Here is a 22,887-nt window from a genome sequence, read left to right as displayed (position 1 = left end):
ATTACTCCTTAGTTGTCTGGAGAATGCCATTTCTCAGCTAGATTATTAACTAGGACATATTCTTCTGATTCTCATTAGTATCTGTACTAGAGTAAATGTGCTACAAATATTTTTTAAAGCCTCATTTAATGCTTGTGTTTCTGTCCAAGGGCTTTTCCTTTATAAAATTAATGTGGCAATTTGAGAGCTACTCTGGATTTTCCTTTTCTGAGAATTATAGTACTTGGCCTCCAGGGGTACAAACTCAACACACCCAATATACTGATACAACGGATTTGACACTTAAATAAGATTGTCATAAACTAGGCTTTAGGATGCAAACAGCATTAATTTTTTAAAGAAATAATAATAATGGTAATGACACTACTATTAATAAGACAACAGTTACAAAAGTATAACAAGAACTACCACCACCACCATCACTACCACGACGACCACCACCATCATTTATTAGTAATATTTGCTGTATTCATTGAAAGCGTTACCTCTTTTTTCTAGGTGAGTAAAAACCCTGCAAAAAGCTTACAAATTTCAGATAGGGAGTAAAACAAGTGGTGCTGCCAGTGGAAAGACACTGTATGGAAAGGTGGGGACCTTGGAGAACTGCAAAGCCATTGAGGGGGCAACTTGCCTAAGTGACTATTGGCATTTGATCCCAGGATTGAGCTTCTGATCTTAAAACTTTTTAAAGACAAGTTATGAATCTGAATATTTATGTTAAACTTCCTGACTTTTTTTTCAAGTGGTTCTATTTTTTTGGACACCCTGCATGGGGCAAATTAAACATCCGCAGGTCATATTTTAGTCTATAGACTTCACTTTCCAAACTTACCTCTAGACCATCATAGAAGGTGCTTGTTCTTTGACCTACAATGTTCCTTTCCCTCTAATATCAGGTTAGCTTCCATTCTGTCTCACTGCATCGGGGAGGCTTCCCTGATCCCAATACAACCTTCCTCAGGTTAGGTTTCCTTGATAGGTGTTGTGGGTTTGTGTGGTGTGTGTGTGTGTGTGTGTGTGTGTGTGTGTGTGCTTTAAGCTTGGCATGGAGCCCAACACAGGGCTTAAATGCATGACCTTGAGATCAAGACTTGAGCTGAGATCAAGAGTCAGATGCTTAACCAACTGAGTCACCCAGCTGCTCCTCTGATAGATATTTTGATGGTGCCATGTTTTGTGCCTTTAACAACACTCATCCTACATCAGTGCAAGTAACCTTTTGTTTCCCCGCTGCGTGTTCCATGGTAGGAAGAACCATTACTCCTAGTACTTAGACCATCTCTGGCACATAGCAGGCACTCAATAAATACTCACTGAATGGATGATTTAGGCCTATTATATGCTTTACACTTTTCATTTGTTAATTCAATGAATTCTTAGATCAAACCACTGAAAAAAGCATGAGGATTCTAGTTGTATAAATGAGTTCACTGAGGCTCAGACAAGTTAAATAACTTGTCCAATGTTATCTGTCTAATAAGTAGGGAAGAATGGCCTAGTTCTGAGCCTAAGCTGTTCCACTATATGCAGTTGCTGCCTTTTGTTTTTTTTTTTTTAATGACACATTAAAAAGTGTACCATAATATGAAGCATCTACTTGGCTCTAGGAATTAAACATCAGTTGTTATAAATTTGAGAAGAAGAATGTGAATATAAGCACAAATGTTTTGCCCCTTTAAAGTGTTAAAACAGAAAAAAAACCTTAAGAAATAATTTCCAATCTTTGTTTCTTGGACAAGAAGACTGGATTCATCCTTCAAAAAATTTGAGATTGAACTCAGAATAAAAATAACACAGTTGAAATGTGGATTAAAAATAATGTTAAAATTTTGAGGATGGGCAGTTCAAAGCATTTAGAAAAGACAGGTTTAAACTTTGAGGATTTACTTTAAAATGTACATAGTTTATATGTATATTTTGTGGGTTAGGAAAGTTAAGAAGCAATTAGCTTGTCAAATGTACCACAGATAAAAGTTTTCATGGCAATGAAAGACTTTTCAGATTCACAAACCTTTGTTAGATGACAAATTATTGGGGGATATACATAACCTTTGTTACTATTTGCCAGCTATGTGTTTTCAACTTGGTTTTTATATTTGAACCCTCACAACAACCCTGTGAGGTAGGCTTTAATTCAGGTTATTATGAAATAAAAATTAACATTAGAGTTAAGTGTTTTGATCATGAGTGACAGTCACTATGACAATGTGAATGGATGTTTGCTCAAAGATCACAAATGGTTTTCTTTTAAATTGTATTTATTTACTTTTATTAAAAAATCCCCAATTCAGGCTAGGTATTGTTTAGATTTAGATTAGGTATGTTTAAGCAGCTTTTAAAATCATGTATTTGTGACATTCTTTCAAATTATGATTGATAATGCTAATAGCCCTAAGAATTCAGTAACAGCATCATAACCTACCATATAGCCTAGAATAAAGAAATGTTATCCATCCACTAAGAAGGCAATCCCATTATAATATTGCAATGGTTTATGGTAAGCTTTCTGACATTCTCATAAATACTTTTTAATTCCTATGTGTTTGATGATTTTTCTCTCTTTGAGCAAACTACATATTTATATACATATGTATCTATGCTCTGTATATATCTATATATATCTATCTATAGAGAGAGAAAAAAATATATAGTATATATATACATGTAATATGTATGTGGTGAACTTCAGGGCAGTTAAGCAATTCATTTTGCAACTATTTGAGTTTGACAGATGTGCAAATGACTTTCATTATCAAAGCAGCCAACAGCATAAACTTCTGCAGGTGGATATATGGGTGGGCTATAAAGAGGAAAAGTGCTCCATAATTGTATGAAATGGTACAGTTAATTACCTTTGCCTTCATCAAATGTGATTTAACAAGGATATTATAATTCATCACAATAAGCCATGAGCACTGTTAGTTTACACGGGCTTGTTTTAGCAGATTGCAGGAAGCCAAGCGTTTGCAATATTTAAAATATTGGCAGACCTCTGCTATAGTCATTGAGACTCTTACCAAATTTTATTGTAAAGCTAGCTTAAATTTACCTAGTAAAATAAATACTGTGGGATAAATGCCCCCAAACATACTTAATCACAGTCCTTAAGCTTTAAAAGCTGGCAAATCAAAATTGACCAAGCAATGTCCAAGGATACCATCATTTCTTTGGATTGGATGAATGCCCTGGCATCTAAGGTAATAAACTGAAGATGACTAGAGAAATAGAGAAACAATATTCTCTGTCCTTATTCAAACTAATATTCCATACCTAAGTACAGGGTGAGCTAAGAGTTTGGAAGAGAAAAGGAAATAGATGAGACTTAGGTGTGTTCTGTGCAGGATCACAGGGTTCTTTTTGGTCTTGGTTTTATAAAATTATTGTTCTGTTTAAGTTATAGTAAATTGACTCAATTTTTCTTTTCTAAAAAGATTCTTTGTTTCTTTGTCATTGCAACATTATCATTTTATCCATTTTTTTTCTTTTATAAGAGCATACTCCTTGCCTAGATGGCCAGACCAAAGGTGTTCTGAAGTTATAACTCATCCTGGATTCCTGGAAATGTGGAGAAAGATGTTATCACAGTTAGACCTGACCTGATTTGTAATAAGAGGTACCATGTTTACAAGATACAGATTTGACTTAAGTAAATAAATGATGTTTTGGGCTATAGTCTAAAGCTACTAATGGAAAATTATAAATAAAATTAAAAGTAGCTGAACATACAGAAATACAATATCCCTTTTTAAAAAGATTAACAAAATAAGTTAATGGTTAAACTTTATAGTTTTAGAGTCCAGAAAATATCACCAAAATCACAAACATCTTTAAAGTTTTTGTTCTTGTTTTTTTTTGAAAAGGGATACTGCATCTTTAACACATGTAAAGTTGTATATCACCCGTTTTCTACTTACAGGTAGTAGGAGTAAGAATAGTAGCTCCTCCTGGCAAGCAAATCACAGACAGTGGAAAAAGAGAAGCAATGGTGAATGAAAAGCGTGACTCTGTCACATTCAATAAAGCAGAAAAATGTGCGTTAAAAAATAAAATAAAATAAAATAAAAGTCATGTTTTTTTTTTTTTTTTGGTTTGCATTTCAATTTGCTCATGCATTTGGTTAGATTTTTTTTTTTGCCATGCAATTAAACAGACAGATATGCAATAGAAAAATAAAATTTTAAATACATAATTTGGAAAAAATAGCATGCTGATATTTCTCTTGCTGCCAAAAAATTTAAAAATTAAATGGATTGTGTATTTCAACATGCAGTTAAACATAATATTATCTATTACCATCGAAAAGCCATGACAGATGGAACTGCTGTGTATAGAACCTGTTCACTAAATTGACTATTTTTCTCTCAATACAAAACATAAATATCTATTAAGTTAATATAGAATATATGCAGAATGACATCTAAATTTCTAAACAAGTTGTTATATCCTAATGGTACAGAGGTACATACATATATTATGTGAATATACATATGCCCCATGCACTATATATACATGGAGATATTTCCACAGTAGATGTATGTGATCATGATATCATACACAAACATTTACTGTATTGAAACATACTTTCAAATTTATGTTGGGAACTAATAATGTATTCATGCTGCACATTTAAAATATAATACATAACCAATGAAAAATGGCATACATTTGGAAATAATTCAACAGTGTTTAAATTAAAAAAAAATGACATTGAGCTTTGAAAGATGCACTATCCCTTTTCTTAGCCTAAAAACTTACTTTACATATACCCTCAGCTGTAGAATTTTACTAAATTGAATTCCAAACCATATGTTTACACAAAACTCAAAGATACATAGAACTTTCTTACGTGAGAAATATACCTAGGTATATTATTCCCAGTGAGGGATAAAGTCTTGAGAAACTTAATTTCCCAAAAAAGTAAAGATCATAAGAGACTAAAATAGTTTGATTTTACATTATTTTTATTATAAATTTGTGTATTAAAAGGGAAACAGTATATACTAAAATTGATTAAGCTTGATACTATGCAATACTGTTATAAAACCTACCCCTTTGTGTATGTATAATAAATATATTTGTTACTAAATCTTACACGATACATTTGAGACATACTACATATGAGTCAAAGTCATTACAAAGCTGCTTAGATAAGGGATTCAAGTAATTTAGTTATAATATTATATGTCGGAAGGAGATATATCTAAATATGTAACTTTCTGTCTATAAAATTGCAACTTTTCCTAGTCCTAGAGGTAGTGGTGAGGAAGAGAAAGGAAAGCCCTGGCATACTTTCTATCAAAAGACAATCACTTAAATCATAATTATGAAAAGTCAAACATTAAGCATTTTAATAGAGAGGCCAACCATTTAAATTATGAACCAGAAAAAGAATTTGTTACATTATGCAATTTTAGACAGTTGTCAGAGCATTTTACCCACACAAAAATAATCGTGCTTAGAGCTTGTTTTGGTTTACTTTTGGAAATTTGTTTCAATGTTTTGTTGTGGTGGTTATTTCTGAAACAGAGGGCCATGGATAAGGAAGATTAAAATAACAAATAAGTGTTGAATAAATAACAAATAAAACCAGTAAGTTTAACCCAATTCTAACAGAGTGAGGACATAGTCAGAAGCCAATTTCATGCTCTCATTTCCAATCTGAAGGTACTAGAATAGTTTTAATGGTGAAGCAAAGTTTAGTTAACTCTCTGAACAGTTTAGTCAACTCTGCAAGTATAAATTTAAACTAAATAGAGACATAAAATCTGAAGGTTACAATCAGCCATTTTATTGATCTCGATTGGCAAATTCGTGTTACTAAGATACTTAAATCTTCCTGTCTCGATTATGATGTATTCTCCAACCACAGAGGTAGACAACAGCAAAAAGAGGAAGCACTATTAGGGAAAGCACGTATGTAGCTAATTTAACACAAAACACTATAATGCATACCTAATGTTTCTAATGCAGATGTGTCTTCTCCAACATATATATCTCCAGGGGATAATTGTAAAGAGGCAATACATTAAAATAAACTCTGATGGAATGATTAAACATGTACTATGAGTCTTAACTATATTGTCAATGATTTATTTTGCGTATAAAACAATCCTAATAGTAGATGATTAAATGTTATGTAAGCAACATCATTTAGTATGCGATATAATTCATAAATTTCAAACACTTCTATACACAAAACTATTATAGGACTGTACTCTGCAGGTAAAGACTTGTTTAAAAAGTCCTTCTAAACTGCGGTATCATCTAAAATATATGATTGGAAGGACAGGAGAGTTTTATCAGTTACTAAGACAATGCCTTGCATATAATGACATTTTATAGAACAGAAAGCAGCTCAAGTTATAAAGGCTGTATACTTCGAAATGTTTTTCAGCAAGCGTATACTTTAATCTCCTGTTCAGTTTAAATCCCAGTACATCTTAATATCTTCATAGAATTCCAGAAGATGGCGATATTGGTTGATATTGGATAAAAGACTAGCGCTCAATTAAAAAAAAAAAGACTCTTCATGTTAATGTGCTGAAATATTTAGTCAGTGAATATTTAATATACAATTTCACAAAATAATATTTAGATTCTTCTCATATCTTACTAGTAGCCAACATTTAAAAAAATAGAGTAAGTACAAAAGAATTCACAGACCATAGTCCAAGTATCATAATAAATATTTTTGCCATTATTGGTAAATAATATTTCAAAATATAAGATAAAGGAGTATCTCAAGTATCTCTGCATTTGAGAAATTTAAATTCATACATTAATTTCAAAGCTAACTGGACAAAAAAATACACGTTTATATCCAAAATTAAACTGCAAAGAACAGATAGGAATTTATTTAAAAACCACAAGAAACAGACTCAGATGCTGGCAACACTGTCAATATTCAATTATTCTTGTTTGTTCTATTTTAAAAGAGCTCAAGGAAACAAAACAGTATTTGAAAACTAGTGACATAAATGGTAGGTGATTGGGACAGAACAAAACCAGGTCTTACCTTTTTTTAACAATTAGTATGACAACTAGGAGAAGGAGGATGAACACCAAAATTCCAGCACTAATTCCTGCTATTTTCACCACTCTGTCTGTCTGTTTGGCTGGGTCTGGAATCACTTCTGGTTCTTCTGTTGCTGCTGCTAAATGAATTTAAAAAATAAGTTACTGAAAGGAGCTGATTATCACAGAAATGAAAATTAGTCCCAGCCAAAAATTGCTACAAAAAGACAATATGTTTATTTTATTTGAATAAAAATAACCTGGATATATAAATGCAAAAGCATGCTACACTACAGCCTAAGAGATTCAGGGTAGAGATAAAGGGAAAGCCTTCTGAGCAGGTTTTTTGTTAATCCCCCAAACGAAAATCTAGTAAAGACTATTAAAGGGAATGCTGAACTATTTTTCTCCAAATGTCCTTAAAAGTCAGATGCAAGGTTTTTAGCAGAGTACATGGAAAGAGACGGTGTCAGATTTAGGGATGCATTTGTTTGCTGCCTCGTTCGGCAAACACTTCTGAACTCAAGCACACGGTGCTGTGCTTGGCACCTCGCGGTAGTCGTCAATGGTACTTGTCTGGGACCCGAGAGGTTAGGTTAAGTAACACCTAGTCTAACTGGAGGAGGTGCCAGCTTGTGATGTGATAGGGAAGGTTTGAAAGGAAGAGTTGTTTTGGAGGAACAACAACAACAAAAAACCCTCAAATACATTAAGGAATATTTCACATTCTCTTTAAAAATAAAACCCAGATTATAAACTTGGGGAACAGGACATTGTATAGATAAAGTTGTTTTATTATTATAAAAATTATTTTCTTTTTCAAAAAATTCCTTCCCTCCCCCTCAAGTTTTTATTTGAATTCTAGTTAATTACCATATAGTGCAATATTGGTTTCAGGAGTAGTATTTAGTGGTTCATCACAACAAGTGCCCTCTTCTTTTTTTTTTTTTTTCTAAAGTAGGTTCCACGCCCAGCATGGAGCCCAACACAGGCCTTGAAATCACAATCCTGAGATGAAGACCTGCGCTGAGACCAAGAGAAGGATGCTTGCTTACCTGACTGAACCACCCAGGGGCCCACAACAAGTGCCCTCCTTGGTACCCATCACCAGGTAGCCCATCCCCTGCCCACCTTCCTCTAGCAACCCTCAATTTATTCTTTATAGTGAAGAGTCTCTTATGGTTTGTTTCCCTCTCTTTTTTTCCCCCTTTTCTTATGTTTATCTGTTTTGTTTCTTAAATTCCACATATGAGTGAAGTCATATGGTATTTGTCTTTTTCTGATTTGTTTTGCTTCCATTATACACCTTAGCTCCATCCAGTGTCATTGCAAAATTTCATTCTTTTTGGTGACTGAGTAATATTCCAGTGTGTGTGTGTGTGTGTGTGTGTGTCTCACATCTTCTTTATCCACTCATTATATACTCTAACTTTTCCTTTCTCAATGCTACCATCATCCCCCACATATCACACAATCAAAAGCATGAACCTTATTAGTCAATTTAAAAGTTCCACTAATCCTCTGAAGATATTTTCCTTTTGTCTTATTAACGTTGAAAACAAACAAGAAAAGTATTGTTTTACATTTTGCAGATATAAAAACCGAGGCTTACAGAGATAAGGATAGATTATAAATTGCTCAAGGATAGTGACAAAATCCAACACATCTTCTGTCTTCTAAAAGAGCATTTCTCAATGTTTTCAGATCCATGGTCCTTCCTGCTAAGAATCTGTGTGACAGGACTCCTAGGATGAGGTGTATTTGGGAAACTGCCTTAAAGCATCCACCCCAGCGTGAGGAGATGGTGGATGAATGAACAAATGAAGCTCTAAATTTAACCTCTTATATCTCCAATGTATGATTTACAAATTCATTTTAGAAATCACCTATTTTTCTATATTTCAATTCTTTCTTCTTTAGCATCTCTGTCTTGGCTTCCGAACCCCACCTCCTCTTGCTTGCACTTCAAGTTCTGCACATCTGCATATCTAAGTATCTGCTCCAGTCTCTCCCCAAAAGAGACAGAGGCAAGGTTACCAATTTTTAATTTTTCCAAATAGGAAATCAAAAGTAACTGACATATCTAATATCAGTATCATTTCATAAACACAGTCATCTAAAGGAAAACCAATAGAAAACATAGTCTGAAGAAAAGTGTTAGAGACGCAGTTTACTTTGTGAAACAATTTGCTAGAACAGTCTTAATTTATCTTATTTCAGTTAGATAGGATAAAACTTCCCCATGGGTGAGTATTTGATACCTGTTACTCTCAAGTAGGAAAAGCAAGCCTTCAGCTTGTTTCTTCTGGTAAGCAAGGGAGTTTTCCTTTCTGATATGACACTTTCCATATATATCCAGGCTTCAGGAAATTTCTAATCTCATTAATTACCTCAATTAATGAGGTAGTTCAATGTTTACCACATTTCAAACCATTAATTATAGTTCAATTCATCAAGGCATGTATTAAATATACTGGCGATCTCCTCTTTCTCAAGAACAACTTTAGAAACACAAACCTATCAGAGTGTATGAAAACAGGTGGAATAGATTTCAATGTTAGATATAAAGCTAAAGAGAATCCATGCTGTTTGTAATTCTCAATTGAATTGATTTAAACAGTTCCTGCTTCAAATAGGAAGACAGAATGTTTAATGTAGAAATCCTAAAAAAAAAACTTTAGTGCATGCAACAAATCATCATTATTCATTAATTAATGCTGATTCTCAACAGGTTCTAGGTTATGCTTGGCTTTCAGAAGGTCATGATGATTCTTTGTGATCTGACATATCTCACAGAATTAAATGTTTCTGAAACTCTTTGAAAGATCAGTTCTTATTCAATGAGGTAAGTATATATTTAATATACCATTTTAATTCAATAAAACAGATTATTATGGGATACTTTTCTAAAGATATCATGCCATGAGTAGCATATATTTCCCCCAAATCTTCAGAACTGCTAAGTCCACCAGACAACACTCAGAGCAAACACAGATGCAAATATAAACTCTGATCACAAGGTGTGCACAGCCAGTCTTAATACTAGCTGCATTTACAGTCAGAATAGCTAAACTTAACAAGTTGGGAAACGTTAGATGTTGGTGAGGATGCCGAGAAAGGGGAACCCTCTAACGTTGCTGGTGGGAGTGCGAGCTGATGCAGCCACTCTGGAAAAGTGAGGAGGTTCCTCAAAAAAGTTGAAAATAGAGCTACCCTACAACCCAGAAATTGCACTGCTGGGGATTTACCCCAAAGATACAGATGTAGTGATCTGAAGGGGCACCTGCAACCAAAAGTTTATATCAGTAACATGCACAGTAGCCAAACTGTTAAAAGATCCCAGATGTCCACTGACAGATCAATGGATAAAGAAGATGTGGTATTATATAGAATGGAATATTACTCAGCCATCAAAAAAATCTTGCCATTCGCAACAATGTGGATGGAACTAGAGGGTATTATGCTAAGTGAAATAAGTCAGTCAGAGAAAGACAATTATCATATGATCTCACTCATATGTAGAATTTAAGAAACAAACCAGAGGATCACAGAGGAAGAGAGGGAAAAATAAAATAAGGCAAAATCAGAGAGGGAGACAAACCATAAGATACTCTTAGATATAGGAAACAAACTGAGGGCTGCTGGTGGGAAGGTGAGGGTGGGGATGGAGTGACTGGGTGATGGGCTTTAAGGAGGGCATGTGATATAACGAACATTGGGTGTTGTATGTAACTGATGAATCATTGAATTCTACCTCTGAAACTAATAATATACTATACATTAATTAACTGAATTTAAATAAGATGAAAAAAAATACTAGCTGGGGTTAGTAATTAAGTAACAAAACTGACATAAAGGTGGTGGGTAAATAATTGCAAATTCAGAGATTGAGGAATATTTTTTATGTCTTATTAAATAATTCATCAGGGATCCCTGGGTGGCGCCTCGGTTTAGCGCCTGCCTTTGGCCCAGGGCGCGATCCTGGAGACCTGGGATCGAATCCCACGTTGGGCTCCCGGTGCATGGAGCCTGCTTCTCCCTCTGCCTGTGTCTCTGCCCCTCTCTCTCTCTGTGTCTCTCTCTGTGACTATCATAAATAAAAAAAAATAAACAATTCATCAGCAAATCTATATTAATCTAAACATATTTTCAGAAACAGAAAGCCAAATATAAGAATAAATTTCTGACCAAAGACATTGATAACCTTGCAAGTAAGTGTATTCAGGGTGTAAGGTAATAAGACTTCCATAACATTATGTTCAACAATGTTAATACTTTAAAGTCATACTCGGTATGTCTTTATTAAACACTAGACTTCAATTAATTTTTCCCAAACAGTTAAAGAAAAAAACACCAAATTCATCTATTTGGGTTAAGTAAGGGTACTTCTGTCATGATTACAGCTCTTGTACAGAGTTGTTCATCAAAGATGCAATATCATTATTAAACTTGAGTATAAATAGTTAATCAAATTCTCCAGGAACATATGATTTGGTGGCTGTTTTCCCTTGATTGTGAATCCTTCCCTTAGAGTCTTCAGCTGTGTCATTTACTATTATTATTATTACTAATATTTTTTTATTGAATGTCCGTGTAAATTTATTATTTTAGATACTTTTAATCACACAAAGTTTTCTAAGTTCTTGGCCTACTAGAACCAAGGAACATAAATATCCTATTTAAAATCATTCAAGCTTAGAAGATTCATTAATGGAAACACAGAGTAACCCCTAAGTGAGCATTTTCTATTTTCTTCAAAGAGAGCAGAAAGCTATTATAGTGACTGCACCCTTGAGCCCTGTTTATAATTTATGCACATACACAAAGGCAATGTGGAACACCTCTTTCAGAAATGCTTTCCTTTGCCATAAATCTTTACCTTTTTTATCTGTCAAAGAATATTTGAGGAGTCCCCATTGTTCTGAAGCCAAAGGCAGCAGAATTCTTTGGACAGTGAGAAAAACTAAGGCAGTATTTCCTTTTTATTGAGAAAATTTATATGTTGCATTTTTTTTTTGCAAAACAGTTCAAGTAACCTTATAAATTGTGTCCTTCCTCCCACAATATAAAAATAATTTACCTAAAAATGTATGTAAAAGATTTAGATTAAAAATATACAAATACCCCCCAAATACACAAATTTACTTAAATTTAAAAGCTGTGACCACACAAAAATACTCTTCCATTTTCATGATGGATGTTAGAGATGGAAGTCTCTATAATGTATTAGGTGATCTTATAGCAGCTTTAGAGACACCATCATCCTGTAAATTCCACAAATTTCCCGGTATTTCACTAGTGCTTTCTTTCCTTTTCAGTTGTATTTCTGAAAATTGTTTACGCTCACTTCCCAATCATTAAATGCTATAATCAGAGGGAGGAAGATGGTGGAGGTCTAGGGGACCTAAGTTTCATCTGGTCCCAGAAATTCAGCGAGACAGCTATCAAGTCATTCTGAACACTCTGAACTCAACTGGAAATTTAAGAAGAGAATTGCTGCAATTCTCCAAATGGAAAAGCGACCACTTTTCGTAAGGTGGGAGGTGCGGAGAAGTGCTATATGGGAAGATAAAAGGAGGGGGGTGGTCTCCAAAAGCCAGCTACTAGAAGGTGATAGCACAGTGGAATGCCAAATCAGAGCTTTTAGAAGCCTGCTCTGGTGTGGGATGTCCCTGCCTGGAAGGCACTCAGGTGGTGAAGTGGGGTGGAATCCTAGGTGGGGCAGTGTGGCTTCAGGATCCCTGGGGTCACAGGAAGACGGCGGGTGCTTGAATGTGGCAGAGTTTCCAGGCATCCAGTTGGGAAGCTGGCTGAATCAGGGGGCCCAGGAGTGGACTCAGTGTGGGGTTGCCATAAACCAGGACCTGCTGCCCCATTGGGCAACCGCTCTCTGAGCAGGGGCCCAGCAAGAGGCAGAACCCTGGAGCAATGCCCCTCCCTCCCCTGGGAGGAGGGGTACAGGTGCACGCAGCTGGAGCCTGCAAAGATTGGAGACTCTAAATGGGGGTTGCTTGCCTGAGATAAAAACACTTGGTTACAGGCTGGGTGGGCATGGAGTGCAGTGGGAGACAGGGAGACGGAAGTGATTGACTGTTTTTCCCCAAGGGTGCACTGAAGAGTGGGGGGGGGCACATTTTTGGCTCCAGGGCTGGAGGCTGGGAGGCCACTATTTTCATTATACTTATCCTCTGAAGCTGCGTGGAAAGCCTTTAGCGAACAAAAGCTGCAGAGCGCAATCCAGAGATTACTTAGCCTGGCCCCCTGGCAGGGCAGTGCAGGTCCACGAGGGGCAGACACCTGAGAACCAGTGCAACAGGCCTCTCCCCCAGAAGATTAGCAGGAATATCCTGCTAAGACCAAGTTTACAGAACACTGAGAACTGTAAAAATCCAGTACTAAGGGGGAATTAGTATATAGAATTCATAGTTTTTCTCCTCATGATTCTTTAGTTGCCAGTTTAATTTTTTTTCCTTTTCAATTTCTTATTTTGTCAACTCTTATTCTAAAGTCTTTAATTTTCATTTTTACAGTTACATTCTATTCTTTCATTGCCAGGGACCTAATCAGTACAGCTATAAGATGTCAGAACTAGAGTTCAAATAATGATTTATAAAGATACTAGCTGGGCTTGAAAAAAGCATAGACGATATCAGAGAATCCCTTTGTGGAGAAATAAAAGAACTAGAATCCAATCAGGTCAAAATCAAAAAGGCTATTAATGAGATACACTAAAAAAATGAAAGTTTTAACTGCTAGGATAAATGAAGCAGAAGAGAGACTTAGTGGTATAGAGGAGAAAATGAATTAGAATAAAGAAGCTGAGAAAGAGATAAACAACTACTAGATCACAAGGGGAGAATTTGAGATAAGTGATACCATAAACTGAAACAATATTAGAATGATCAGGATCCCAGAAGAAGAGGAAAGAGAGAGATAGAGATAGAGATAGAGATAGAGATAGAGAGATTGAGAGAGAGAGCACAGAAGGTATACTGGAGCAAATTATAGCTGAGAAATTCCCTAATCTGGGGGAAAAAAACTAGGCATACAAGTCCAGGAGGCACAGAGAAAACCCCTCAAGATCAATAAAAATAGGTCAACACCATGACATATAATAGTGAAGCTTGTAAATTTCAGAGACAAAAAGAAAATCCTGAAAGCAGCTTGGGGCGGGGGAAATGAGGCCCTTAAGCTACAAGGGTAGAAACAATAAACTGGCAGCAGACCTATCCTTAGAGACCTGGTAGGCCAGAAAAGACTGGTGTGATATATTCAATATGCTAAATGAGAAAAAATGCAGCCAAGAATACTTTATCCAGCAAGGCTGTCATTCTGAACAGAAGAAGAGGTAAGGGGCTTCCAGGACAGATAGAAACTAAAATAATTTGTGATCACTAACTAGTCCTGCAAGAAACATTAAAGAGGATCCTTTAAGTGAAGAGAGAGCCCAAAAGCAATATAAAACAGAAAGGAACAAAGACAACATATGGAAACAGTGACTTTATAGGTAATAGAATGGCACTAAATTTATATCTTTCAATAGTTTCTCGGAGTGTAAATGGGCTAAGTCCCCCAATCAAAAGACACAGGGTATCAGATTGGATTAAAAAAGCAAGACCCATCGATATGCTGTCTACAAGACTCATTTTAGACCTAAAGATACTGCCAAATTTAAAGTGAGGGGGTGGAAAGCCATTTATCATGCTAATGGACATCAAAAGAAAGCTGAGGCAGTGATCCTTATATAAGACAAGTTAGATTTTAAACCAAAGTCTGTAATACGAAATGAGAAAGGGCACTAGATCATAATTAAAGGGTCTATCCAACAAAAAGATCTAAGATTTGTAAATATTTATGCCCCTATAACAGAAGCAGCCAGTTATATATGTCATTTAATAACAAAATCAGAGAAACACATTAATAATACAGTAATAGTAGGGGACTTTAACACCCTACTCTGCAATGGACAGATCATCTAAACAGAAGATCAACTTGGAAACAAGGGCTTTGAATGACACACTGGACCAGATGGACTTCACAGATATATTCAGAGCATTCCATCCTAAAGCAACAGAATATCTATTCTTCTCAAGTGCACATGGAACATTCTCCATAACAGACCCCATACTGGGTCACAAATCAGGTCTCAACCAATATCAAAAGACTGGGATCATCCCTTGCATATTTTCAGACCATGATGCTTTTAAACCGGAATTCAATCACAAGAGGGAAGTATACGGCAATACAATCCTTTCTCAAGAAACAAGAAAGGTCTCAAATACACAACCTAACCTTACACCTAAAGGAGCTGGAGAAAGAACAGCAAACAAAGCCTAAACCCAGCAGGAGAAGAGAATTAATAAGAGCAGAAATCAATGACATACAAACCAAAAGAAGAGTAGAACAGATCAACAAAACTAGGAGCTGGTTCTTTGAAAGAAGTAAGAATATTGATAACCCCCGGCCAGACTTATCAAAAAGAAAAGCGAAAGGAACAAAAAAAATAAAATAAAATCATGAATGAAAGAGGAGAAATCACAACCAACACCAAAGAAATACAAACAATCATAATAATTTAATATGAGCAACTATATGCCAACAAGTTAGGAAGTCTGGAAGAACTGGATGCATTCCTAGGGACGTCTAAGCTACCCAAACTGAAACAAGAAATAGAAAACCTGAACAGATCTATAACCAGCAATGAAATTGAATCTGTAATCAAAAATCTCCCAACTGGCAAGAACCCAGGGCCGAATGGCTTCCCAGGAGAATTCTACCAAACATTTAAAGAAGAATTAACACCTATTATTCTGAAGCTCTTCCAAAAAATAGACATGGAAGGAAAACTTCCAGACTCGTTCTATGAGGCCAGCATCACCTTGATTCCCAAGCCACAGACCCCACTAAAAAGGAGAATTACAGATCAATATCCCAGATGAACGTAGATGCCAAAATTCTCACCAAGATACCAGCCAATAGGATCCAACAGTACATTTAAAGGATTATTTACCACAACCAAGTGGGATGTATCCCTGGGATGCAAAGGTGGTTCAACATCCACAAGTCAATCAATATGCTACACTACATTAATAAAAAAAAGAACAAGAACCACAGGATCCTCTCAATAGATGCAGAGAAAGCATTTGACAAACTACAGCATTCTTTCTTGATTAAAACTTTTTACAGTGTAGGGATAGAGGGAACAGTTCTCAATATCATAAAAGTCATATATGAAAAGTCCACAATGAATATCATTCTCAACGGGGAAAAACTGACAGCTTTTCCCCTAAAGTCGGGAACATGACAGAGATGTCCACTTTCACCACCATTATTCAACACAGTACTGGAGGTCCCAGCCTCAGCAATCAGACAACAAACAGGAATAAAAGGCATCTGAATCTGTCAAACCCTCACTCATCGCAGATGACATGATATTGTATGGAGAAAACCCAAAACACTCCACCCCAAGATTGCTAGAACTCACACAGGATTCAGCAGCATGTCAAGATATAAAATCAAAGCACAAAAATCAGTTGCATTTTTCTACACTGATAATGAGACAGAAGAAAGAGCAATTAAGGAATCAATCCTATTTACAATTGTACCCAAAACCATAAGATACCCAAGAATAAACCTAATAAAAGAGGTAAAGGATCTGTACTTTGAAAACTATAGAACACTTATGAAAGCAAGTGAGGAAGACACAAAGAGATGGAAAAAATGTTCCATGCTCATGCATTAGAAGAATAAATATCACTAACATGTCTATTCTACCTAGAGTAATCTATACATTCAAAACAATCCTTATCAAATTACCATCAACTTTTTTCACAGAGCTGGAATTAATGATTCTACATTTTGTACGGAACCAGAAAAGACCTTGAACAGCCAAAGGAATGTTGAAAAGCAAAACCAAAGTGGGTGATATCACAATTCCAGACTGTAAGCCCTATGACAAAGCTGTGATCATCAAGACAGCATGGTATGGGCACAAAAACAGATACAGGGGTCAATGGAACAGGATAGAGAACCCAGAAATGGGCCCTTAACTAATGGCCAACTAATTTTTGACAAAGCAGGAAAGAACATCCAATGGAAAAAAGTCTCTTCAACAAATGGTGTTCGGAACATTGAACAGCCACGGGCAGAATGACACTGGACCATTCTCTTACACCAGACACAAAAATAGACTCAAAATAGATGAAAGATCTAAATGTGAGACAGGAATACATCAAAATCCTAGAGCTGACCACACACAGCAACCTCTGTGACGTTGGCCACAGCAACTTCTTGCTAGACCCATCTCCAAAGGTGGGGGAAACAAAAGCAAAAATGAACTATTGGAACTTCACCAAGATACAAAGTTTTTGGACAGCAAGGGAAACACTTGACAAAACCAAAGGCAACCTACATAATGGGAGAAGATATTTGCAAGTGTCTTATCAGATAAAGGGTTATTATCCAAAATCTATAAAGAATTTGTCAAACTCAACACCCAAAGAATAAATAATGGGCAGAAGACATGAATAGACATTTCTCTAAAGAAGACATACAAGTGGCCAACAGATACATGAGAAAATGCTCCATATTGCTTGACATTAGGGAAATGCAAATCAAAACCACAATGAGATACCACCTCACACCTGTCAGAAGGGCTAAAATGAATGAGTCTGGAAATGTTAGATGTTGGCGAGAATGAGGAGAAAGGGGAGCCCTTTTACACTGTTGGTGGGAATGCAAAGGCTGGTGTAGTCACTCTGGAAAACAGGGTGGAGGGTCCTCAAGAAGTTAAAAATAGAGCTACCCTAGGACCCAGCACTTGCACTAGTAGGTATTTACCCCCAAATTACAAATGTAATGATCTGAAGGGGTACCTGCACCCTGGTGTTTATAGCAACAATGTCCAAAATAGGAAGGAGCCCCGATGTCCATTGGCAGATGAATGGATAAAATGTGGTGTATATATACAATGATATATTATCAGATATAAAAAAAAATGGAATCTTGCCTTTTGCAATGACATGGAGGAGCTAGATGGTATTATGCTGAGCAAAATAAGTCAATCAGAGAAAGATGATTATCATATGATCTCACATGTGGAATTTAAGAAACAAAATAGAGGATCATAGGGGAAGGGAGGGAAAAATAAAATGATGAAATCAGAGATGGAGACAAACCATAAGAAGTTCTTAACTACAGGAAACAAACAGGGGTGCTGGAGGGGAGGGGAGGTAACTGGGTGGCGGGCATTAAGGGGGGCACGTGACATGATGAGCACTGGGAGTTATGTACGACTGATGGATCACTGATCTCTACCTCTGAAACTAACAACACACTATATGGTAAGTAACTGTATTTAAATAAAAAAAATACTATGCTATAAATACTAAAAAATAAAATACTAAAGCTATAAAAAATACAAGCTTATGTCTCTCAAGGTCCCCAATCCACCATTGCCGATGTTGTTAATGACTCACAAGTCACTGAGCTCCATGCACACTTTCCTCACCATACGGGACCTCTTTTTTTTTTTAATTAATTTTTATTGGTGTTCAATTTACCAACATACAGAAAAACACCCAGTGCTCATCCCGTCAAGTGTCCACCTCAGTGCCCGTCACCCATTCCCCTCCAACACCCGCCCTCCTCCCCACTTCCACCACCCCTAGTTCATTTCCCCGAGTTAGGAGTCTTTATGTTCTGTCTCCCTTCCTGATATTTTATATGGGACCTCTTGATAGCATTTGCTGCTGCTCTCTCTCCTTCCCATGGGCTTCCAAGTACTTGCTCATCTCCCAGTTTTCTTATGACCCTGGCCTCTCCTTTCCAGATCTCCCATGTGAGCCCCTCCTTGCTTTGCTTCCCATAAAAATAGGTGTTGCTTTAGAGTTCCTCGGGGAAGTGGACCTCTTGACACTTTCTGGCTCGGTGATTACATCCATTTCCATCACTTCGGGTGCCATCCATGCTGATCGCTCCCAAGTCAACAGATCTCTAACCCTGGGTCGGGGCTCCGAGCTGAACTCCTGACCAGGTCGTCATCTGGTCCTTGTTATATGCCTTGACTTCAGCTAAGGCAGCTACCTTAGATACACCATAACCCAGTCTCCTCCTCACTGCTTTCTCCTCCAGTGAACTCTCTTTCAGTATATGGCACAACTATCCACACAGGTGTTCAAGCCAAAAACCTGGGCAAAATTCTTGAATCTTCCTCTCATTTCCAGAATCAGCACTTATTTGTCAACCAAACTTGGAAGCTTTTGAAAGTAAAAGGTGATACTCTCGATAGTCATCATAGGATAGGAGGCAAAAACTGGAATTGTCTGGGCACACAGGTCAGATGCTGATTACTACACTTGTTTTCCTCATACAATCAGTTACAGAGTACTAGTACTTCCTAAATATCTCTTGTGCCTTTTTTTCCCATCTCCACTGCTACCACCTTAAGTCAGGTCAATATCATATCTCACCCAGTTTACAAAGCCGTCGCCTATTTTATCTCCCCAATAAATAGACTTGATCAGATATGCATATCCTGTTTTGGATGTGGGCATATGTTCCTGAATTGTCTCTAGACATTTCTAGCCCTGTGTTAGCCACTCTTCACAAAGTTAACTGTTTCTACCATCCACCACCATCTACCACCCAATCAAAGTGCAGGAAAATTCCAAAGTCATGGAAAGTACAAGAAATTTGGTATCAGTAAGGCTCTATTTTAACTCTCAGCTCCTTCTCTTACTTGTGCAACAATGAGCAAGTTGGCATCTCTGAGTTAAGACTTCATTTATAAAATAACAGTAGCTATATTATATAGCTTTTAGGAATATCAAGTGATACAATGATGGGAAGAGTTCCTATAAGATGTGGAGCACTGGTACTAAAAGAAATAGTAGAGGTGCCATTGCCCTGGACGTCAGCCCTTTGGATCCATCGCACAAAAATAACGAATTGGGGAACTGGCAGTACTAGAAAACAGTTTGTTAGAAATCTTAAGTCTAATGTATAAATATATAATGGTGAGTTTTGTAAAGTATATGTTATTAATTAAACAGTCTGCCACAGTGGACTTCTCAGCCTTACGGGCATCTTGAAATGTGCATTATTTAACTCCATGATTCTTTGAAGTCCTGTGGCTTCATCATATAATCTGATCTTATGGAACTCGTCCAGTCTCAGATGGCTGGCAGTAAAAAACAGGGTCTATCGAAGTTTTATATTGGCAAAAAAGTGAGAGCAGCTATATAGCACACCTTTTGTTCAAAAGGTTAACTAAAATACGGTTTATGCTTGTTTAATAAAGATATGGGTATTACCTGACAATTTCTGATATGGAAAATAATAGCTCAGAAGTCTATGAAGCCCTTAAACAACTATGAAATAAGAGTATAGATTAACATTACAAAGATTTAAAATTCATTTCAACACGGCTTACACACTACATCTTCTTGTAGTCTGTGATTCTCTGATTTTCTTTGATTTTAAAACCGCAGTTTAAGTTTTACCCAAAAATCCTGAAGAAATGACAGAAATGCTTTTTAAAAAAACAATAAAATAAGCATCACGTTTTAGGAAGGTACTTGAAGGTGAAAAAAACACGTTCAATATTTTTTGCTTCACGGTGACTTAATGAAGGTCAAATATTTTACTTACGAATTTTTCATTAAGCCTTCCATTCAGTTAAATTTATTCAGTTGGGTAAAATAGAGCCTTAGTGTGTTCTCTTATTTCTTAAACACAGTTAAGTCTATCTGCTGAGCTAGGGTCTTACACAAGACCCCGTCGTCTTGCTTTCTTGGGAAGCCTTTCTGCTTCCCATCCTGGTCTCCTCTGATTTCTCCTCTATATTGCCACAAGAATGAGTTTTCTAAAATGCAAATGTGATTAAATGACTTTTTTTTTATTGCTTTCCACGGAAAAGGAAAGTCACAAGTTCTTGGTATGACATATAAAGCCTCTAAAAACTAGGCTCTACTCAACCTTTTGGATCTCACCTACTGACAATTCCTTTAGGCGATCACATATGCTAATCATACAGAGCATCAGTACTTCCCCAAATACTCCTCCATCTATTTCAGGGTTTGGCAAACTGTGGCCCCATGGGCTGTATCTGCAACTACTACACGCTTGCAAATATTCAGCTTTACAAGATAATGCTAAATCATGACCAATTTATATACCCACCAGCAGTGTACGTAAACTCCATTTGAATTTCATCTTGTATTACCAGGCTTTGTGATTTTTTTTTTTTTTTTTTTTTTTTGCCAATTTAGTGGTAGAGAATGACATCTAATGTGCATTTGATTATTGAAATTATTTTTTGAAAAAAAATTATCTTTTGAGATATTTATTTGAAATATTTATACCTATTTCTTCTCTGAAAGGCATGGTACAAAACTTTGGCCTATTTTTTTTTTTTTTTGTATTTAGTTTTCATCTTTTTCTTATTGACTTATAGAAAATATTTTGTGTATGGATACTAATATTTTGTCAGCTATGTGTTATATAATTCCTATTGGGTGGTGTTCCTTTCACTTTATTTATGACAGCCTGATGAACAGCAGTTCTTAATTTTAATGAAGGCAAATAAATCAATCATTTACTTGAATTCATAAAAAGTCTCTTTCTCTAAAAGTTTTAAAACTCTGCATTTCATCCTTATTCCCAGATTCACCTGAAATTGCTTTCTGAATATGATATACACTAGGAAGACATTTCAGGTGTTCCCCCCCAACCCCTCCCAAATATCCAGTTAAATCTGGACAATTTTTTAAATTGATCCAATGGCCTACAGAACCACTCCTGTCCTATATTCAAATTATATAAATGCATGAAATCAGTTTCCAGATTTTCCATTATTTTGAAAGAGGCAATATATTCAGTCTGTGCTGATATGAGGTGGTTTTAATTACCACAGCTTTACAGCATGTTACATGATGGGCATGTTCCCATGCCTCGTCCCTGTCTTGAGCACCTTGGCTTGTCTTTACACTTTGCTGTAACTTCTTTGGATTAAAGTTCAGCCGATAAATTATCTTTTCACTTCTGTCAAAGCCATTTCATCCCAAGCCATTTAAAATTCAAACAATTGTGTGTTTTCTTCCTAACAGTTCCGTTTGGTTCTTTGCAAATTGTTCCGTGTTTGGTTACTCCTAACAGCTTTCTGCCAAACTTTGTGGTTTGCACTCTGTATCTCTGAGTATTTGTACACGGCTCTCCTGGATCCTGAGCAGGATGGTAGCCTTCCCGGCAGTCCCTGGGGGGAGGCAGATCTGTTGTTTCTGCTGACGCTAGCAGTGAGTTACTTTCGGGAATGCTTGGTGACCTCTGGTTATGAGCTCCTTGCTTTCTACTGGTCTGTGGGAATCCTGCAGGCCAACGGTCATCACGCTTTCACGTACGAAAGAACCCGCATTCCCTTCTGCCAGTAACCCTGAGGTACCACAGGAGTCAAACCCGCTGTGCACTCCTCAAGGGTTCCAGCTCATACGAGAGTTCCAGCCAGGGCAACCCGCTTCCTACCTGCCTGAGCACCTGTGTTTCCAGGACAGGATAGCTTCAGCGTCCCTTCAGGCCCACAGCCTCTCCTTCTCCCTCTTGCTCACTGGTCTTACCTCCCGTCACCTACTTTATTTTGAGATGGGGGAGAAGCACACCAGGGAGTCCTTAGAGACCTAGTCTAGGTGCTGTAAGCCTGGAAACATGCCGAGAGATGTGTCCTATCCAGGTAGGATTGTCGGGCAGAGATTCTGGGAGCACCTAATCTGCCAGGCTTCCCAAATGGAAGTCAGATCATGGGGTTTTGTTTTTATTTTAGAGCTTATTCAAGACCTTAATCCTTAACTACCCTCTCTTCTAACTTTCATAAACTAACTC

At 36.7% G+C, this 22,887-nt stretch overlaps 1 protein-coding gene across 15 annotated transcripts in view; it reads right to left on the bottom strand.

Annotated features, from left to right (window-relative positions):
- PTPRK (protein tyrosine phosphatase receptor type K) overlaps nucleotides 1–22,887 on the bottom strand; it is a 546,296-nt gene that overhangs the window by 34,764 nt on the left and 488,645 nt on the right. For 6 of the 15 annotated variants that reach the window (XM_072764637.1, XM_072764576.1, XM_072764577.1 and 3 more), the window contains exons 14-16: nucleotides 7,016–7,154; nucleotides 5,953–5,994; nucleotides 3,915–3,944 (exon numbers count right to left, since the gene is read on the bottom strand). In XM_072764637.1, the coding sequence (XP_072620738.1) occupies nucleotides 3,915–3,944; nucleotides 5,953–5,994; nucleotides 7,016–7,154 (211 nt within the window). The remainder of the gene's footprint in view (nucleotides 1–3,914; nucleotides 3,945–5,952; nucleotides 5,995–7,015; nucleotides 7,155–22,887) is intronic. The other 9 variants (XM_072764602.1, XM_072764614.1, XM_072764587.1 and 6 more) reach the window with 3 other exon arrangements.

Source organism: Vulpes vulpes, chromosome 1, assembly GCF_048418805.1.
Source record: "Vulpes vulpes isolate BD-2025 chromosome 1, VulVul3, whole genome shotgun sequence".
Lineage (NCBI taxonomy): Eukaryota > Metazoa > Chordata > Mammalia > Carnivora > Canidae > Vulpes > Vulpes vulpes.
Note: the sequence above shows the minus strand (reverse complement) of the source record. Positions and strands in the feature narration are given on the sequence as shown.